This window comes from Daphnia magna, linkage group LG2 (genome assembly GCF_020631705.1).
Source record: "Daphnia magna isolate NIES linkage group LG2, ASM2063170v1.1, whole genome shotgun sequence".
In the NCBI taxonomy this organism is placed as follows: Eukaryota; Metazoa; Arthropoda; class Branchiopoda; order Diplostraca; family Daphniidae; genus Daphnia; species Daphnia magna.
In genome coordinates, this window is record NC_059183.1 from 437,275 (window position 1) to 454,915 (window position 17,641).

The 17,641-nt window shown below is 42.6% G+C and overlaps 3 protein-coding genes and 1 long non-coding RNA gene across 4 annotated transcripts; 2 read left to right on the top strand and 2 right to left on the bottom strand.

Moving 5' to 3' along the window:
• Positions 1 to 1,492: 1,492 nt before the first annotated feature.
• On the bottom strand, positions 1,493 to 4,889 carry LOC123466408 (glutamate receptor ionotropic, delta-1-like). Its single transcript, XM_045170024.1, has 10 exons — positions 4,423 to 4,889; positions 3,552 to 3,625; positions 3,365 to 3,468; positions 3,156 to 3,243; positions 2,920 to 3,078; positions 2,640 to 2,817; positions 2,343 to 2,563; positions 2,160 to 2,282; positions 1,936 to 2,087; positions 1,493 to 1,869 (listed from the first exon to the last, which is right to left on the bottom strand). Exons 2-10 carry the CDS (start codon positions 3,615 to 3,617, stop codon positions 1,620 to 1,622), a joined length of 1,341 nt encoding a protein of 446 aa, XP_045025959.1. The 5' UTR covers positions 3,618 to 3,625; positions 4,423 to 4,889; the 3' UTR covers positions 1,493 to 1,619.
• Positions 4,890 to 5,104: 215 nt separating this feature from the next.
• Positions 5,105 to 8,661, top strand: LOC116915424 (papilin). Its single transcript, XM_032920557.2, has 9 exons — positions 5,105 to 5,247; positions 5,310 to 5,591; positions 5,673 to 5,945; positions 6,029 to 6,238; positions 6,307 to 6,555; positions 7,655 to 7,683; positions 7,757 to 7,859; positions 7,929 to 8,162; positions 8,270 to 8,661. Exons 1-9 carry the CDS (start codon positions 5,181 to 5,183, stop codon positions 8,479 to 8,481), a joined length of 1,659 nt encoding a protein of 552 aa, XP_032776448.2. The 5' UTR covers positions 5,105 to 5,180; the 3' UTR covers positions 8,482 to 8,661.
• Positions 8,662 to 9,348: 687 nt separating this feature from the next.
• On the bottom strand, positions 9,349 to 10,162 carry LOC123470172. Its single transcript, XR_006643748.1, has 2 exons — positions 9,769 to 10,162; positions 9,349 to 9,703 (listed from the first exon to the last, which is right to left on the bottom strand). It is a non-coding gene; the product is annotated as an uncharacterized LOC123470172 (long non-coding RNA).
• An 85-nt stretch (positions 10,163 to 10,247) lies between these two features.
• On the top strand, positions 10,248 to 16,068 carry LOC116915354 (papilin). Its single transcript, XM_032920452.2, has 21 exons — positions 10,248 to 10,442; positions 10,837 to 11,058; positions 11,123 to 11,392; positions 11,480 to 11,570; positions 11,636 to 11,760; positions 12,307 to 12,531; positions 12,591 to 12,791; positions 12,876 to 12,986; positions 13,066 to 13,195; positions 13,277 to 13,395; positions 13,455 to 13,586; positions 13,657 to 13,764; positions 13,826 to 14,070; positions 14,126 to 14,440; positions 14,504 to 14,600; positions 14,658 to 14,843; positions 14,899 to 14,979; positions 15,044 to 15,303; positions 15,374 to 15,494; positions 15,560 to 15,717; positions 15,780 to 16,068. Exons 1-21 carry the CDS (start codon positions 10,385 to 10,387, stop codon positions 15,897 to 15,899), a joined length of 3,375 nt encoding a protein of 1,124 aa, XP_032776343.2. The 5' UTR covers positions 10,248 to 10,384; the 3' UTR covers positions 15,900 to 16,068.
• The last annotated feature ends 1,573 nt before the right edge of the window (positions 16,069 to 17,641 follow it).

The window sequence follows — 17,641 nt, forward strand, 5'->3', positions numbered from 1 at the left end:
GTCTGGTTGATTGTTTACGGGACAGGTGGCACACGAGAGTTTTAATCTTTAACGCAGCAATGCGGACTCTTATACAATCACGTTTTCATTTAACGCGTTTGAATGTATAGTTAGGACCTGCCGACACGCATTCATGTGCTGCCGCGATGCATAATTTATTTTTAGGAGGTAGCTCAGTTCGTGTTTTGCTGACAGTAACATGACAAGCAAATCATTTTGACATCATAAACATGTTTCCGGGTTTCATTAAACTGATTGCTCTCTAACAAAACTCTTTTCGTTGTGTCATTTATTGTGTTTTGTTCTTTTCTTGTCTACTTGCTGGTTATCAGTGGACTAGGAAAAACATTTCAAATTGAATTAAAACGGGATCGGCAGTTTTGTTGCTGTTCAGGTGTCATTTGACGATGCAAATCTCACGAGATGTTTGCAAAGGGATTAAATGTGATGTAACAATAGAGGGTGACCCTGGGTGAACCTGAGAAACGGGAATTCCACGCATAGGACTCTGATGGCGAAGGCAGGTGTTGAAAGAGAAACACGTTTCATCTTGGTAGTTCCGGATTTACGAGATCAAAAGCTCTCACAGACAGTGAGAAACGACTGAAGATGCCGGAAATGCAGAGCTTATACTTCGCCTCACTGAATACCTTAAATGCGTACAAGTCAAGGTATCGCCGAGTGTGAAAACAGTCAAGAGTCCGTGAAGGTACGGAAATGGCGAGAATGGGGAAACTAATAATGTGAGACTCACGTCCGAACAAAGATTAATTCTCCATCAAGGATTCTAAGGTAAAAACTTGAATTTAACTTAACGCTTAATTAAGTCTCGTTTCTGCACGAAAATAAACGATGAAAACCGCCACCAAATGTCACAACAACTAAAATTGTGCAGTAATTGAAATAAAACTATTCTGATTATCTGATTCATGTTTTTCGGTTTCATATTTTCGCAATACTTTCAGACAACTAATTCGACCCTTCTCTAATTCGAAGAAGGTTTTAAATAACTATATTACAGCTCGTATTTAAATCAAGTACCTTAACCGAAACAGAGTTACGTTTTATAGCGAATAAGCCTCTGACGCTTTCCAAAGAAAACAAGATGGGACTGAGGGTAAAGACTTTCTTATTTTTTATTACCCTGCTTTCTTTGAAATTTCAAAAGAGAAAAATGTTGCGCGGCCATCTGTTGACTACCTCACAACTTTGTTTTTAGCTGCTGTGTTTATGATGTAAAAGCTTCACATATTTGTTTGGCTACGCGAGTTGTCGGATTACATTTTCCAAAACAAGCGACATGCCCGTACCTATACTGTTGAATGTTTGATTTCTGTTGATGCATCGACCACTGCCAGTATTACAGTCCGCATGAATGATGAATGTTACAACATAGTATACATAAGGAAAGGTCACCATTTGTAGTCTACATACGTCAAATATTGGGCCTATATTGGATTGTGTCAGTCATCTCGTGTCTGAAGTTGTGGCATTCATCGATTGACACATTTAATCTTTTCATTTGCTCAATACATTGGGTAATCATGTATTAACTAACGGACACAGTTCGATGAGAAAGGCGGTTATAACAGCCTAAGCTAAGTTTGAAACGAGACCGGTCAGCATTTGCTAGCCGTTGCCATCCGCCGGCTTGCGCGTGAAACAATTTGCTCGATGAAAATGGCAAAGATTGCCAATCCAAAACCAATTCCGAAAATAAAAAAAGCTCCGATTAAATCCGCTAAACGAATGGGCATTTTTCTGGCCGATATCGTCCGTGGTTTAGTTTTAGCGAAACATTCCGGAGCCTGCGGTGAAACGTTACGCACCCAGTAAGGAAATAGTCCGCTTTCCCAGAGTTCCATCAAACTATCAAGAAATGATGCATAAGCTGTTTCCTGCATTCCAAATGAAAGAAAGATGCTGAAAACGTACGCTTTGTTAAATGCTGGCGTAAACTTGCTGTCCTTCTGGAGAGCCAACGAGAAAAAGGCAGACTGAAAGGGTAAAGGATCGGTCATTCGAAAACGACAAGCACCATCCTTTTTGAATTGGTTGACGATGAAGAATTGGCAAAATGTTTGGATCTGTCGAATTATCAAGGCTTAGCGCATCATTTGTAGCCACACACCAAACACCAGACAAAGTCAACTCCTTACCCAAGGATAAGCATAACGTCCAGTTGCTAAACGACGACTAAGTTTCTCCTGGTCCGTCCAGAAACGATCCGCATGACGACGGGCTTGATCGCCTATTGTCTTCAGCGCCCCTGTTTTGGCTTCCTGCCAGTTCAATTTATTAACGAATTACATTTACTACTTTGATTTTCAATCGTTAGTTACCAAGATGTGTTGCGTGATGAGTGCTTCAGTACGCAGAATGATGCCAACGTCTCGATTGGCAGCCAAATCTTCGAATGTGTTGATGGGCGGTTTTGTTCGGGGCACCGTCAGGTACGAGATGACGGTACCGGAGTAAACGTTGACCAAAACAGTGGCCATCAACACCCACACTCCCAGAAGAACCCGTAAGGACATGAAACGTGCGCCAGCAATATAAGCTCCTTATATTATGCAAATAAAAGAATAAAGCCATAAATCAATAAGAAAATAAGAAAACAAGAAAGAGCTAGCGCTTGCCTTGATTGGTTATCAAACTCAACATGTGCATCGTGTAGTCAATTGCGTAATCAAACGCAGTTTTTCGATGTCGTGGTATAGCAGGTGTACCATTGTCAGTAACGTTTAAGTGTATGACTGAAAGTGAACTCATCAAGAGCACCACCGCAATCATCGTGATGAAAATCAGTAGCCATACCTGAAAAAAAAAATTATAAAAACCGGAACACAAGTGAACGCGATGTTGTTAATCCATTAGGTAATAACTAGAAATCAACCATCAAGAAAAGGTATAATTCACCATTGGTTGATATGGATAAATGAATGCAAAGATTCGCGATTGCTCTTCTGGTTGAGGTACGACCATCGAGTACGGTTCCGTCCAAATAAAATAAGTTAAATCCACTTTCTGTTTCCGTTCCGGAGTGGCTACAACGCCGTTGGAATAGACGTCCACCTCCCGCTCACGCACGTGATACAGGTACAATTAAACCAGTTTTTACGTATGCAGTTGGAAAAGGAAAGAGGCTACCTTACTTTGTTAGACACAAGCTGAAAAGCCAAATCGAAATCTGACATTCCGCTTTGATGGATGGTGCTTTGATTGAGCATCATGTAATTAATGCTGTTGGTGTTTCCCGTTGAAGACAGGCAATTTTAGCTTTAAAGGTCTCTGATTTTTTTTTACTGTGCACTATCTCTAATTGGTATTGGTGCCTAAGAGAATTAGTTATCAAACAACTCACGTAAAATTGAGTTTCTTGGCCATCCACGTTTGCCATAATGGGCCAGTTCCGGTGAACGAGTAGTTTCCATCGGGACGAAAAATCAGCGTCGAGAAAGGAGGGTTCTTCAACGTTTACGCAAAAGTCCAAACAATTAAAAATTAACGTTATAATACGTAATAGTATCGCAGACTTTGGTTTAACTTACGTGAAAGACGACAAACGTTAAACGAGCGCCATTAAATCCGTAGTTGTGGCTGGGTAACTCGCACATCCCGGCCCCTAATATAATCATTAATAAAACTGAAATCAACATCCTGGATATTGAAATTCACGATCCGCATGGATCGACAACCTATATGTTCAAATAATGTTATCTCAGATCTGATGGCCTGTTATTGGATCACTGGGCTTTTATAGTTTTAGTTAGAGTATAGTAGCCTCCGCCCAAACGACGCCAAGATTGGCTAGCATATTTCAAGTGCTTTTTGTTAAAATGTTCAATTGAATGACGTCCAGTGGCCAACTAAGTAACAGACAATGTCTTCACTCAGCTTGATCGCTCGGAGTTGGCGTACGTCAACTGTCCAAGAGCTGCAGCTATGCAACAACACGACATTTGAACTGGCCGTTCTTTTTAGCAGACGATATATGGGACATGTACAAGTCACAGTTGACATCTGTCAGGAAATACAATGCTATTCAAATAATGTCGCACAACTCCCAATAATGTAGAGCGGATGCATAACGATGAATGCTAGGAATGTTAGGAAAAGTTACCAAGGAAACCTTGTGTTATCAACGTGAGACCTAGTCAGAACTTCAATTTGAAATAATGATTAGATGTATTCTTTATTCATCGAATGTAGATAATAACAAAGATCACATAGTTTTATGGCGCACTGCTTGAGGAGAACTGGTCTGCAAGAAACGTTGTCTAAACCTCACAAGATTCAAGTCACCTCAATAAGTATATGTCGCCGGAAATGGCAGGTGGGCTACAGAAGACGACGCGTCCGTCGAGTCCGAAATTTCACAACACATTTTGACTTGGTATTCATAATAAATTGAGTTCCTACCTCCAAGGTAATATTGTTTTAGGTAAAAGACAGTTCCTGTAACGCACCCTTGAATTTGCTTGTCATTCCTACACACCACATTGCACACTACTGAACAAGTGAGCAAAGCTTTTGGCTGCCACTTCTGCTAATGGTGGGTCGTTCTAGCCCTTCCTCTCAAATGGGATTTTCTTTTTTCTCAAATCTTCTAGGAGGGGAAGGGTGCGGATTTTCTCTCTGCACGTGTATCGTTTCATTTTCGTCGGTTGTCACCCTTACTTTGGATCTCCCAGGTAGAGGAAGTACGTGAACAAACACCTTTTCTTTTCTTATCCACCAAAGGGTCGCGGTTCATTTGTTTTTACATAGTTTTTACATAAAATGAACTGTCAGCACCACGAAATCTGTAGAGTCTATCATGAGATGATTGGCTTATCATAGCAAACCAGCAGTTAACTACCCTCTTTATAAAAAAAAAAGGGAAAGAGTAGAACTTGTTTGAATTGTTTTTTCTTCGTGACAACATTTAAACAGTTCCGCGGTGACTGGAGAGGAAGAGAAAATGGACCACTCCGCCGCCGTGAGGAAGAAACTTGTTTTCATTTTCAAACAACGGTATTTTCAGCAGGAAGAACTTCAGAAAGTGGTCGGTGGCCCAGTCGAGTGGAACCATCAACAGCCACAGAAGAGTCAAACAAAGCAAACGATTAGTACATTATACAAGTGCTGCTATTCCTGATCGAGTGTTGTTCCTTATTCAAACTCCATGAAAGTTTATCATGTGGCAGACATCAGTTCAATGGATTTTCTTTTTCTGCATCATTTCAGCTGTTTGGGCTAATCCACGTAAGTAAAAAATACCATTAAAAATTTTAAAACATTTCCACCTCATTGCGTAACTGCTGTAGGGCCATCAGAGTCGTCGGAAGAGAATCTTCTTGACAATGACGAAGACGTCGTCAATCACATTGATAGCCATGACAACGACATCGTTCAGAACAGCGTCAATGTTTGTGTGCTGCCTCCCATCAGCCAATCGCCGTACCAACGACGTTGCAGCGGATTCATTCCGCGATGGTATTACGACACAAAAACGGGCGTTTGCAAGAAATTCTTCTGGGAGGGCTGCTGGAGCACTGGCAATTTATTCCGAAATGAATTCGCCTGTCTGGCTAGATGCAACAAACAAGGTATAGGACGCTTTTAAACTTTAATCGCAATTTGGATAAAGGCCAACACGTTCTACCCTGAAATCGTGAAATCGTATACAGGATTGCAGAAATTGATCAACGAAAGCGACCCGACAGCTCCGTGCTTGCAACCGAAAGCCGTTGGCAATTGTCACGCCTCGATTTTGAGCTTCTTTTTCGACACGCAAACTGGGAAATGCACGTCTTTCGTGTATTCAGGTTGCGGTGGCAATGCAAACAACTTCCAATCGTACCACCAATGCGATTTCAAGTGCAATCGGTTAGAGCAAGCACCGCTCACGCTACCGCATTTAGCCGATTCGACCACCATTAGTGCCACCGCTACTGCTCCAGGTGTGTTGACAATCACAACGTTTGATGACTGATGGTGACATTCACTTGAATTTTCTCTTTTTTCGTGATTTTGACGTTGACAGAGAAAGCCGTCCAGCTGACGAAACGAGAGAAATGCAACTTGCCTCCTGTTCAACCGGGCAGTGCGAGTTGTTTGGCTTTCGTTCCGTCGTGGACTTTCAATTCGACTGTTGGCCAATGCCAGAGTTACGTGTACGAAGGCTGCGGTAGAACGGCTAACCTGTTCAACTCGCTGGACGAATGCGATACAGCGTGTGGTCCTGAACCCATCGGTAAAAGTTCGTGTCATTGCGTGTCTTTGGTCATTCACTGATGCATCTTCTGTTTGTGTTTGAATCAGTTCAAACGAGCAGTTTGCCTTTGTGTTTGCAACCGAAAGTCGTTGGGCATTGTCGGGGAGCCTTCCCGATGTTCTTTTACGACGCCACGACGGGGAAATGCACGCGGTTCATTTACGGCGGATGTAAAGGCAATGACAATCGATTCGTCACGGAAGAGGCCTGTAAACTGGCATGTCCAGGCTCGAACGATTGGGTAGTTTCCGATCAGCTTTCGGTTTCTGGCGAATCGCAAGAGACTTATTATAAGTAAAACTATCGTGCAGCATTAATTTCAATCAATTTTTTTTTTTTTTAAATACCCGTTTCACAAGTTTTTTTCCCTTGGGTTTACGTTCGATATACAGTATGTTTTGGTTCGTTTTATTCAAAATGCGGTGGAGAGTTTCAGCTTGTCATTCAGCGTTTATCTATTTTTGTCACGGATTAACAATAATCATTTGTTTGCACAAAATGTAGGTGAGTGATAACTTTCCTGTTCCGAGTAAAGATGGCCGAGCGTTTCAACTTGTTGTGGAGATGTCAATGATTATAGTTGGAAAGCTAAACTGATCAGTAAAACTGTACCAATTGTCGAGGAACTTTCATTTGTAGCAACTGTGTTGCTATAGGAGGCAACGCTGTCGATCTCTTTTATCCCTCACACATGCGTTCATAGTTTGATTGACAGAATTATGTATGCAGACTAATGGCGCTCCCTTTAAATCACGCATAAGAGAGCCCGCTCTCTGTGTCCCTATAAATGTAGACCATCAAAAACAGCTTGGATATTATGCAATGGTACAAGGTGAGCGACACCGCCCAACGGACGTCAGACGCTCGAGGTGTGCGTGACCTTATCACCTGGTGCTGTGGATAGCGTACACGTAAAAGTGTTTCCACTACTGGTTTTTATGTAACAAACAGAAGACAGTCTACGTCATTAGATTTTAAATGACTATAGAGCCAATTGACATTAATCATTTACCTTAAAGTCCACAAAGATTTTTCTATTCACGAACTTAATTTTCTTTGGTTGCTAATTTTCATTTTTCTGACAGAATAACCAAATGATTGCAATCAGCCATGCAAGCCGATTTGCCACAAATCACGATTTTTAGCAGAAAAAGGAAAGCAATGTGAGTTAATCCTTTGGGTCGCTAAATGTAAATTGAAAACGCAATTTACCTTCGTTGTGATTTCGCAACTGCACCCCTTTCTTTATAATCGCCCATGACATAATTGTTATACAGAGCAACGAAACTGAAAACGGCCAAGGGAATGATAGTTGTCTATCCGTCCTGATTGAGAACTTGTTTGCAACAAGGCCGATTCCGCTAAACACTTCTATAAATTGGTAGATTTTTCTAGTGTTCTCAGTCGAGAAACAGCAACAGAAGGTAGGTCAAGAACTGAACAACCACAAACATTTATTATTTATTTAATTTACATTTATGTGATTCATCAGGCTAACTTGAAACGTTTGCAAAAGATTCATTGAACATCATCATGTTGAGACAGTGTAGTCAACTTGTGCTTCTCGTCTGCGTGATGGCCGTTGGAGCTATGCCTCAAGGTACAGGTCGTCAATCATTGAATTTAAAATCACGAAAAAATATTAGTTCTATTTTTTGGGGTGCACCAGGTCAAACAACTACAGGTGGAGCGAACGTTGTTGTGCAACTAACGAAGCAGCAAAGGTGCAGCTTACCTCCGGTCGAACCTTCCAATTTTAGTTGCTTCGCTTTTATTCCATCCTGGACATTTAATTCAACCACTGGAGTATGTGATAGTTTTGTGTATGGAGGTTGTGGTGGAACGGCCAATCTATTCGAAACGCTGGCCCAATGCAACGCGATCTGTGGGCCCGAACCCACTGGTAGACAAATAGCTTAATTTTTAAAATAAAATACCCAATACATTTAACCCATCAACTGGGATATGAAATGCTGAAATCAAAATACAATTGGTGTTCATGTTATTCAGGCCCAGTGATTTCTGCTTCTGTGTGTTTGCAACCAAAAGTCATCGGACCTTGTCGTGCGTCCATTCCAAGTTTCTTCTTCGATGCAACAACTAGAGCATGCACGCCTTTTAACTACGGCGGGTGTCGGGGCAATGATAACAGGTTTGCATCGGAACGTGCCTGCAGATTAGCTTGCTCTTGCTCGGATTTCGATTCGGAAGAGAACCAATAAGAATTGACTAAACACAAGCAACTGCACAACCATAAACTCCCATGTCCCTTGCAGAATTCCATGTCAAATTTATATTTTTTCTGATATAGTACTGCAATTATTCTTAGTATGTTACTCTTTATTGTACTCCAACTTAATTACTGCTCGGTGTAATTTGTATATAAAAGATATCGCCCTGCAGCATTGGTCCTTTCTCAACGGTCACTACGCGTAACGCGTTTAATGGGCACGCACATTGTGGAGTGCTTTGCATGACGTAAGAACATCATTTCCTGTGTTATTGTAAACAAAATAGAAAAGAGTTGGGATTTTCCCAGAATCCAACACGTGGGCATTTTTACAAAAGTACAACATAATAGCCCAAAGAAACAAGGATGTTTGCAGAGGGACTGCGCTTCGATGCGTCACATACGTTTCTTGTTATAGACACAACACAATACCGGCATTGTGAATGCGGTCAAGGGTAATCGCTTTCCAATTCACTGACAAAAGAGCTTTAAATAGTGTACGACGGATCGTTAAACCAGTTTCTAAAACAACACCGTAAAGCCCAAAGGTGCGTCACGACGAGAAAACCCGACGCATTTTGTGACGTAATGACACGGAAAACAAACAAAGCCGGACGTGTCCCATTGCACATTTTGCTACTCTTCAAGCGTATAGCTACCAATTACTGCTATATGCTTATAGAGGATGGATGGGGAAATGACATTGTGGCACCCCAACAACGCCGTCCTTCTGGGATTTCCCTGTTGATAAGACATTGAACGAAACTAAGCATTTCTCATCTATAATATCACGTCAATGATAGATCTGATTTACGTTATGATTACGTCACACGCAAATTCAACGATGGAATATCAAGAATGACACTATACAGACGTTTAGTGTGTTCATCAAATTGCGTTAACGTGTTAACGTATAAGTATAATATAGGAGAAGAAAAAGAAAGCAGATGGCGACGTGTTAGCCGCAGAGAAACTTTCTGCTTAAATCGACCAGCCAAACATTGAACGAAAGGTTAAGTGGAAATTCGTGTTTTATTTTCCTCCCGGTATCCTGTTAACTTTTGGTGTGCATGGCTTGGTGAATAATGCATTCATTTCCACATCGTACAAAACTTTCATCGTCAATTCCTTTTTTGATGGCTAGTCCCCACCAACTTTTCCTTTTTTTTTCTCATTTTAATACCATCAAATAATGATGGCTGCACACATCTGACCTATTCTCCAGCGTGTTGTTTAATCACGGATCAATGTAAAAGATAACTTAGATGTCATTGCTTACCTTAACTGTGTGTAAAGTCATGGTGGTTTATTTAGTCGTTTATATTTATCCAATTGCGCAATTCAAATCCTGGATATAGGAAATGGACGATGACGTGAAGAATACGTCAAGTGCTCAACACGAAATGACATTTCAAAAAGGATGACGAAAGATTAGAGATGGTATCATACATATGTGAAGAAAAACCCAAAAGAAAAGCTTGACGTCAACACGTGCTGCGCTTTAGCACAACGTGTGTTTGTACTCTGCGTATATTGCGCTTGTATACACATATCAATTAAAAGGATGTCACGCCATTTCATGTAACCTCCTTCGTGTTGGACCTCCTTCTTCTCGTTTTTTGCCTCGTGGGCTGTTTGTTGTTGTTATTGACTTTTTTGAAGTTGGGAAATTTCCAAGGCGAATGGCAGCGTGCTGTTGCTGCGTTCAGCACGCGGTCGATTTCAGCTGCCGGCAGTATAAAAGCGGGTGGGACTCGGTTTTGCTATTCAGTCAAACACAACTAGCCGACAGAAGAATACGCCTGCAACTCCCTACGAACCTAATTTAAAAAAAAAAAGGCGTTTAGTATAACAGCAGTTGCAAGTTGATTTCAGCATCCAAAATTCAGCAGAGAATGTTGGGGAAAATAGTTTTCCTGCTGTGCGTCACATCCACCGTCTTCGCTATCCCTCGTAAGTGAACCACTGCCTTTCACTTGTAATCATTTTAAGTTAAATGTCCATTTTGAACGTATTTCTTGGTCGCTGATTATTGACGAACTCAATCTGCTTCGACTTTGCTCAGTCCCATTTCTATCAAGTTTTTTGTATTTTGTGAGGAAAGGGTAACAGGGTTTGAATTACACTAGCCCTGATGGAACCGGAAACTCTGTCCGGGTATCATCAGAGTATAACCCAAGGGGCAAACAGAGACGTTGAATGGTTGTATCGGTCTATGAGACGTATCGAATTACGTGCATCTTTCTGGAGCCAAATAAAAAAAACGAGCTATCCCATCGCTTGATCAAAAACGCCGTTGGTGTCTGTACAGATGAATAAATTGTAACTTCTCTGCATGTGCCAACAGGTCCCGATGTTAAAAGCGTTCCAGAAGAAGCCAAGGCCGATGTTGATGTCTGCGCGCTACCGCCCGTCAATCCGAGCCCGATCGCATGCAGCGGCGTCATTCCCCGTTGGACTTACAACGCCAAGGTCGGAGCTTGCGAGAAATTCATTTACGGCGGATGTTTCGGCACTGAGAATCTCTTCAAAAACGAATTCGCTTGTCTAGCCAAATGCAACAAAGAGGGTAAATAAATTATAGCTCATAATAAATGCGGGCTGTCATCAGTTGGTTGTTGATTCTTTTAAAGGATTGGAGAAGAAAATCAGCGAAAGCGATTCGACTTCTCCTTGTACGCAAAAGAAAGCCACCGGCAATTGCCGCGCATTTATACCGAGTTTCTTTTTCGACACTCAAACTGGAGAGTGCACGTCGTTCACTTACACTGGTTGCGGTGGCAACGACAACAATTTCAGCTCGGAAGATGAATGCGACCTGAAATGCAACGGTTTGCAAGGACCTGTCACACCACCATCGCCACAAGTTGATCCACTCGTCGATGCACCTGCTTCCGATGCAGGTAATTATCAATTCATCAGTTACAACACAAAATGTGTGGCCAACTTGATTACCTATAATTAAATTTTTATCTACGTTATTGCAACAGTTGCTACTCAAACTCCCGAGCTGACACGGCAAGAGAAATGCAGTTTACCTCCCGTCAACCCAAGTCCCTTCAGCTGCCTGGCTTTCATTCCGTAAGATCATTCCGCTTCATTTTGTATATCTGACTGACGTTTTCATTTTTCGGTGAATTTCACAGGTCGTGGACATTTAACTCGACCGCCAACGAGTGCCAAACTTACGTGTACGGAGGTTGCGGCAAAACGGCCAACCTGTTCAATTCTCAGGACGAATGCAACACGGCATGCGGCCCTGATCCCGCTGGTAAGAACAAATCTCATCATTTCACTATTTACTGGTTCGTGTGCATGTTGGCTTACATTTCAAAATGAGTCCACGAAAAGCTTATTTGTTTATCGTCTACGGCTGTGTGTACTGGAATTGATGAGCATGCTCTTTTTTTGTTTCGCTTGGTTCTGTTCTTGTCATTTTTTAGAGTTGGCAAAGATCGAAATCATTGACGCCTGAAGCGGTGAGTTCCCCGATGTTAGTGTACCTTCCTCAATACCGGAGTGATCCGTCCAGAAATGATTGCTGTTGAGCACAAGCACATCGAAATAATATATCTCGAATGTCGTACACATTAGTTGGAATGTTGCATGTCCGTACACTCGTCCCTTCCTATTCCCAAATCTTCAACTCTTTTTCGAAATTCTGATCGCTGGCATGAAACTCGTCGCTCGTTTATAAATACACGGCATTCTATAGGTATATAGCTTGATTGATTGGCTGTTGCATGGACGTCCTTTTCTAGTCGCTTTTACGTGGAAATTCTAAGAAATTTAATAAGGACGTGTTTTCTCCTGTTAGTGATGACGTTACCAATAGACACAAGAGAACTGATGAAACAAGATAGCAAATGCAGTTTGCCTCCGGTTCATCCGAGCCCATTCGCTTGCTTCGCCGCCATTCCATCGTGGACTTTTAATTCGACTGTAGGAAAATGCCAAAGTTACTTGTACGGTGGTTGCGGTAAGACAGCCAACCTGTTCACCTCAGAGAACGATTGCAACGCAGCTTGCGGTCCAAAACCTAGTAAGACGTTTTCTAACCCTTGGCAAAGACGAATACTTACGAAGGTTTATTGAATTAAGAAATCCTCCAACCTCGGCAAGATGTTTGCACTTTACCTGTCGTCCAGGGCCCATGTTTTGCCTCTTGGAAGCGATACGCTTTCGTCAAGGAAAAGAACAGGTGCGAATTATTTTATTTCGGAGGCTGCCAGGGAAATCAGAATAACTTCCGAACGGCTGATGAGTGTTACAAGACTTGCGGCGGTGACGAAGCCAGTACAAGTAAGACGCAACATGCTGTGTTTATACTAATTGCTGTGAGGGGCCCTATATAATTTGATGTGGTGATTGTTTTGTTTTTATTAGCACCTGAGTGCGCAGAAGTGGGCTGTCCAGTCTCAAACAAACGATTCATCGAAAGAGGCTGCCGGCCAGAATACAGAGGGAAAGCGTGTTGTCCAACAAGATTTATCTGTCGTAAGTGACTCGCATCTTTTTTTTTTTAAAGTTATTCTCCCCTATTAAATTTGAAAAACAAACAAATATTGGCCAACAGCCGAGGAGAAATCAGTCCAAGGAGTTTGCCGTTACCGCGATGTCTCCTACCTCATAGGTCAAGAGATTTCTCAAATCCACGACGATGACGCATGCAAAACAGGTTGCACCTGTGTGGCCAGTGATAAGCAGTAAGCTTCCTTTCTTTTCTATATACACTTTCACGTCGTATGAACCAAATTAACTATTAAAATAATCAAATCATTTCGCAGTCAAGGAGGTGCCACAATCAAATGCAACAGGATTTTTTGTGACGTACCTTTCCCACCCCAAGAAGAAGGTTGCGTCCTCGTTACGCCACCAGGTGCTTGTTGCCCATCTTATAAATGCCGTAAGTCAAATATCATAAGGTATGGCGTTTGATTTTCAATTAACATTTCCTCCTTGCAGCTGAGAAGCGGCCAGATGGACAAGTTCAGCAGGATGACACTTGCCTCTTCAATGGCAAAGAATACCTCAAGGGCCAATCTATTCCTTCCGGGCATCCGTGCAAATGGTGCACCTGTGTCGACGGATTCACTGGTGAGGCAACAACTAGGATTCATTGAAATTTTCGTTTATTCTGTAATAACCTCCCCCCCCCAAAAAAAAGGTTTGGATGGTCCGGGATGTCGGGATGCCCACTGCATCGTCGATAACCGCATCGGCTGTGTTCCAGTGTACGCGTCCGGAGCGTGTTGCCCAATCAGCTACAAATGCCGTAAGAACTCCTTCAAAGGTTAAATGGACTTAAAGGGAATCCATTCTCATTATAATTTCAGTCAGCGCAGCAGAACTGAGCCAAAACAAGACGAGGATTATCCAAATTCAAGCCGAGGCTGCTGGTAAGCAGGGCGTGAGTACGTTACCGATGGATCTCGGCAGAGCGAGAGATGCTGAATCGAAAGGGAAAGCCGAAGACTGTCTTCTGCCCAAAATGATCGGACCGTGTAAAATGTCTAGACCGTCCTTTTATTACGACACAGAAAAAGGCGATTGCCTTCCATTCATTTACGGAGGATGCAGAGTAAAGTCTTTCATTCTGTATAAAGGAAGTATATTGACGTTCATTCCTTTTACAGGGAAATGGTAATCGTTTCGAAACGCGTGAAACTTGTTTGGAGACTTGCAGCGCATCGGCGTCTGGAACGAGAATCATTCGAATCGAATCCCAAACTGGGCATCAAGGTGTGACCACTTTGCCCATCAATCTTGGTGGCATAAAAGGTGTTTCCACGCTGCCCATCGCTTTATCACGAAGCAGAGCTGTTGCATCAACAAGGCCCGATGTTTGTCTCCAGCCGAAGAAAACGGGACCGTGTCGTGGACTGGAAACCAATTACTTTTTCGATGTGACAAAGGAGAAATGCGTTGCGTTTAACTACGGTGGTTGCGAGGTGAATTCAATCAAGCCTTTTATTTACAGTTTTATTGTAGATTAACGCTGTTTAAATTTATAGGGCAACGACAATCGTTTCGAAACGTTGGAAAAATGTCGTGAAATCTGTGGCGAAGTTGCAGCTGCCGTAACTAAAAATAGCGAACCCGTTCCTGAAGGTAAATATTGTTATTTTTTTTAATTAATCCAATCTGCGATAATGCAATACTTGGCAGATAAATTTGCCCGCTGCAAATTGCCTGCTGACGTCGGCATGTGCAGAGGTTTTGCGCAAAAGTTCTTCTACGACAGCGCCGACAAGGAATGCAAACCGTTTACGTTCGGCGGTTGTCTTGGCAACGCCAACAATTTCGACAGTCAACAGGAATGTCTAGCAGCTTGTGCCCCACCTGTTTTCGAAGGTATAAGCTGAACATCGTTAAACGTTTCAATTGCATCTCATCTTTTCATTTCCAGGCAAAGCTAGAGCTCGTGCCCGTGCCCGAGCTCGTGCTAGGATTGACATCAACGAGGAAGAAGTCGAACCCGTTGCCACAAGTAATTCAATCAGCATTCTTTTTTTTTTTTAATGTAATGAATCGCCTTATTTCTGATGCGTCAGATGTCGTTGAGATTTCGTCGGAGCCTGTTTGCAAATTGGGCAATCTTACCGTGAAAATTGGTGAACGTTTGTCGGATTCGGAAACTCCTTGCGACGAATGCATTTGCTCTACTCCACCGGAACTGACGTGCGTTACGCAATCATGTCCAGTTCCACCTACGAACCCGTCAGTCGTGTGCTGGCCACAGTTTGTTCCCGGCCAATGCTGTCCAAATTATAGCTGCGTGTCGGCCAATCCACCGTCCATCAACGTTTGCGACGTATGATGGATCCATTTTTCTTAAAAATTGCTTCGTAACGTACCGGGCTGATTTTATATTTCTGGAACAGGATGTCAAGTGCCAGGATGACGAACATTGTGAAGTTCAGAGCCAAGAAAGTTTAGATGGAAGTTGGATGCCACCCATTGGCGTCTGTTTGAAAAACGCCATGTTGGCAGATTCTGCCGTTGGTGAGTCTATATACGTTTAATGTGGACGATTAAGAATTCTGTGTTCTATACGATGGAATTTTTAGCTACTTTAGATTCACCTGATGTCAAGTGCAGCAGAGAATCATGTGCACCACCACCCATGATCGGGTCAGCCATTTGCAAACCGGTGACGGTTGCTGGCGAATGTTGTCCGTCTTACACTTGCGTATCAGCTAATCCGCCATCAATCAACGTTTGCGAGGTAATAGATTTATCGTTTGAAATTGAAATTTCATATTCATCCTTTACTATTGAAACGAATAGGACGTCATGTGCGAACCGGAAGAAGAACATTGTGAAGTTCAGGCTCAAGAGAGTGAAGACGGAAGTTGGTTGCCACCGATCGGCGTTTGCATCAGAGATTCCACTTCCATTCCGCTCTAGAAAAGTGGATCTTGACAGAGCCAATGGCTGTTATTGAGCTCCAGCTTGGGAACCAGGATGCCATTTAATGATCTGAATCATTTGAAAATGTTATGTTTGTTGTTAAAGTTGTTGTCATCCTATATTGTTTTAGAAATCTGAACAATAAAATAACCGTTATTTCATTTTACGCCAATTTTGGAGCAATCTTTTCGCATTCCAGGTCACTCAAAATGTTAGTAGCACAGGACCGCGATATTATCGGCCTGTGTACGAGAGCTGCATATTGCGACACATTCGCATGGCCGAACGAATAGAAACGTTACGTAGACTACGTGTCGCACGGTACATCTCAATAATTGTTTTTGTGGCTAAAAATATTTTCCAATGATTTATTAGTTTAAATGTGAATGAACATGATTAGTAAAATAGTAAATTTCATTTTTTCGTTTATTTATACCGATTCTTGTGACAAATGGGGATTCAGAAGGAAAAATACGTAAAAGGTATGGACGCGCCAGTCTAACCTTATTGATGGAATCTTTGATAGGGAAGTCAGCTGACATATGAAAAATACATTTTGGACTCTAAATTTAAATTCAAAGCGAAAATGAATGCTTCAATTAAGAAATTTCCAGGAACAAAGAAGCAATTCCCTTACGTGAAACCAGTCGTCTACTGTTGGAGAACGGCCAGATCAGTTCCACCAGCTTTCGCCAACCTCAGCTCTATCCCAAACCAGAACGGCCCGGCAGCTCATTCCGCCCAGTATTTCACAACCCCAGAATTGGCGAAGAATAGATTTAGATATCGCGGTTTTGGCTCCACTTCAATTACTCCGGTGATTCCCAAAGACAAAATCACCCGGCCATTACTGAAGAAACAAGAGAAAAGTCGACCAGATTGGAATGCGTCGCCAAAAGTAAAAGAGGAAAAGCCAATCGTAACCAAGACCACAATGAACGGAACGAAACCAACTGACGTGGAAAATGCGAAGCTGGTTCCGTTCAAAGCCAGGCCCGTTCCTCGCAGCCATTATGACAAGCCTTTTCGACCAGTCTTGCCCAGTAAGAAAGACAAGAAAGGACAACAAAACGCTGTTTCCCAAATGGCAAATCGCATGTGGCACGCCGTGGTGGATCCAATTTTCCCTCCAAAGGAAGTGGACGATGAAAAACGGGTTAACGACGAAGCAACTGCTCAGGATCCGGAAGACAAAGAAACAGGCAGCGAGGCTCCACACAGCACAAAACATTCTACGTCGGAAGCAGAAACTGACAAAGTCTTACCGACGGAAGATGCAGTTGAGCCACCAGCCAATCCTGGACTTGTCAGCCGTGTGTGGCACTCGGTAGTTGACCCGATTTTTTCCCCAGCAAACCCAGATGAAGAGAAAATGACTGCAGTCAATGCAAAAGAAACGGAGCAAGAGACAAAGACTGAAAAGCCTGAGGTTGTTGAGAATTCGGCAGTAGATTCTCCAGCAGAGTCATCCGTTGGGATCGAGAAGCTTAAAATGCCAGAGATGGCAGAATCTCATCCGGAAGAGGCGGCTGTTGAGAGTTTACCAAGTCGCATTTGGCACTCGATTGTCGGTCCGATTTTGCCTACGGGGACAAAGGAATCAGTGGAGGTAGAGAGCAATTCAAAGGGTTTGTCGGATAACGAGGAAATACCGGAAGAGGATGGTGATGGAGCCGCTGGATCTCGAGCGATGATAAAGGGACATCAACAGGAGGCCATATTCTGACAGTTATCTATTG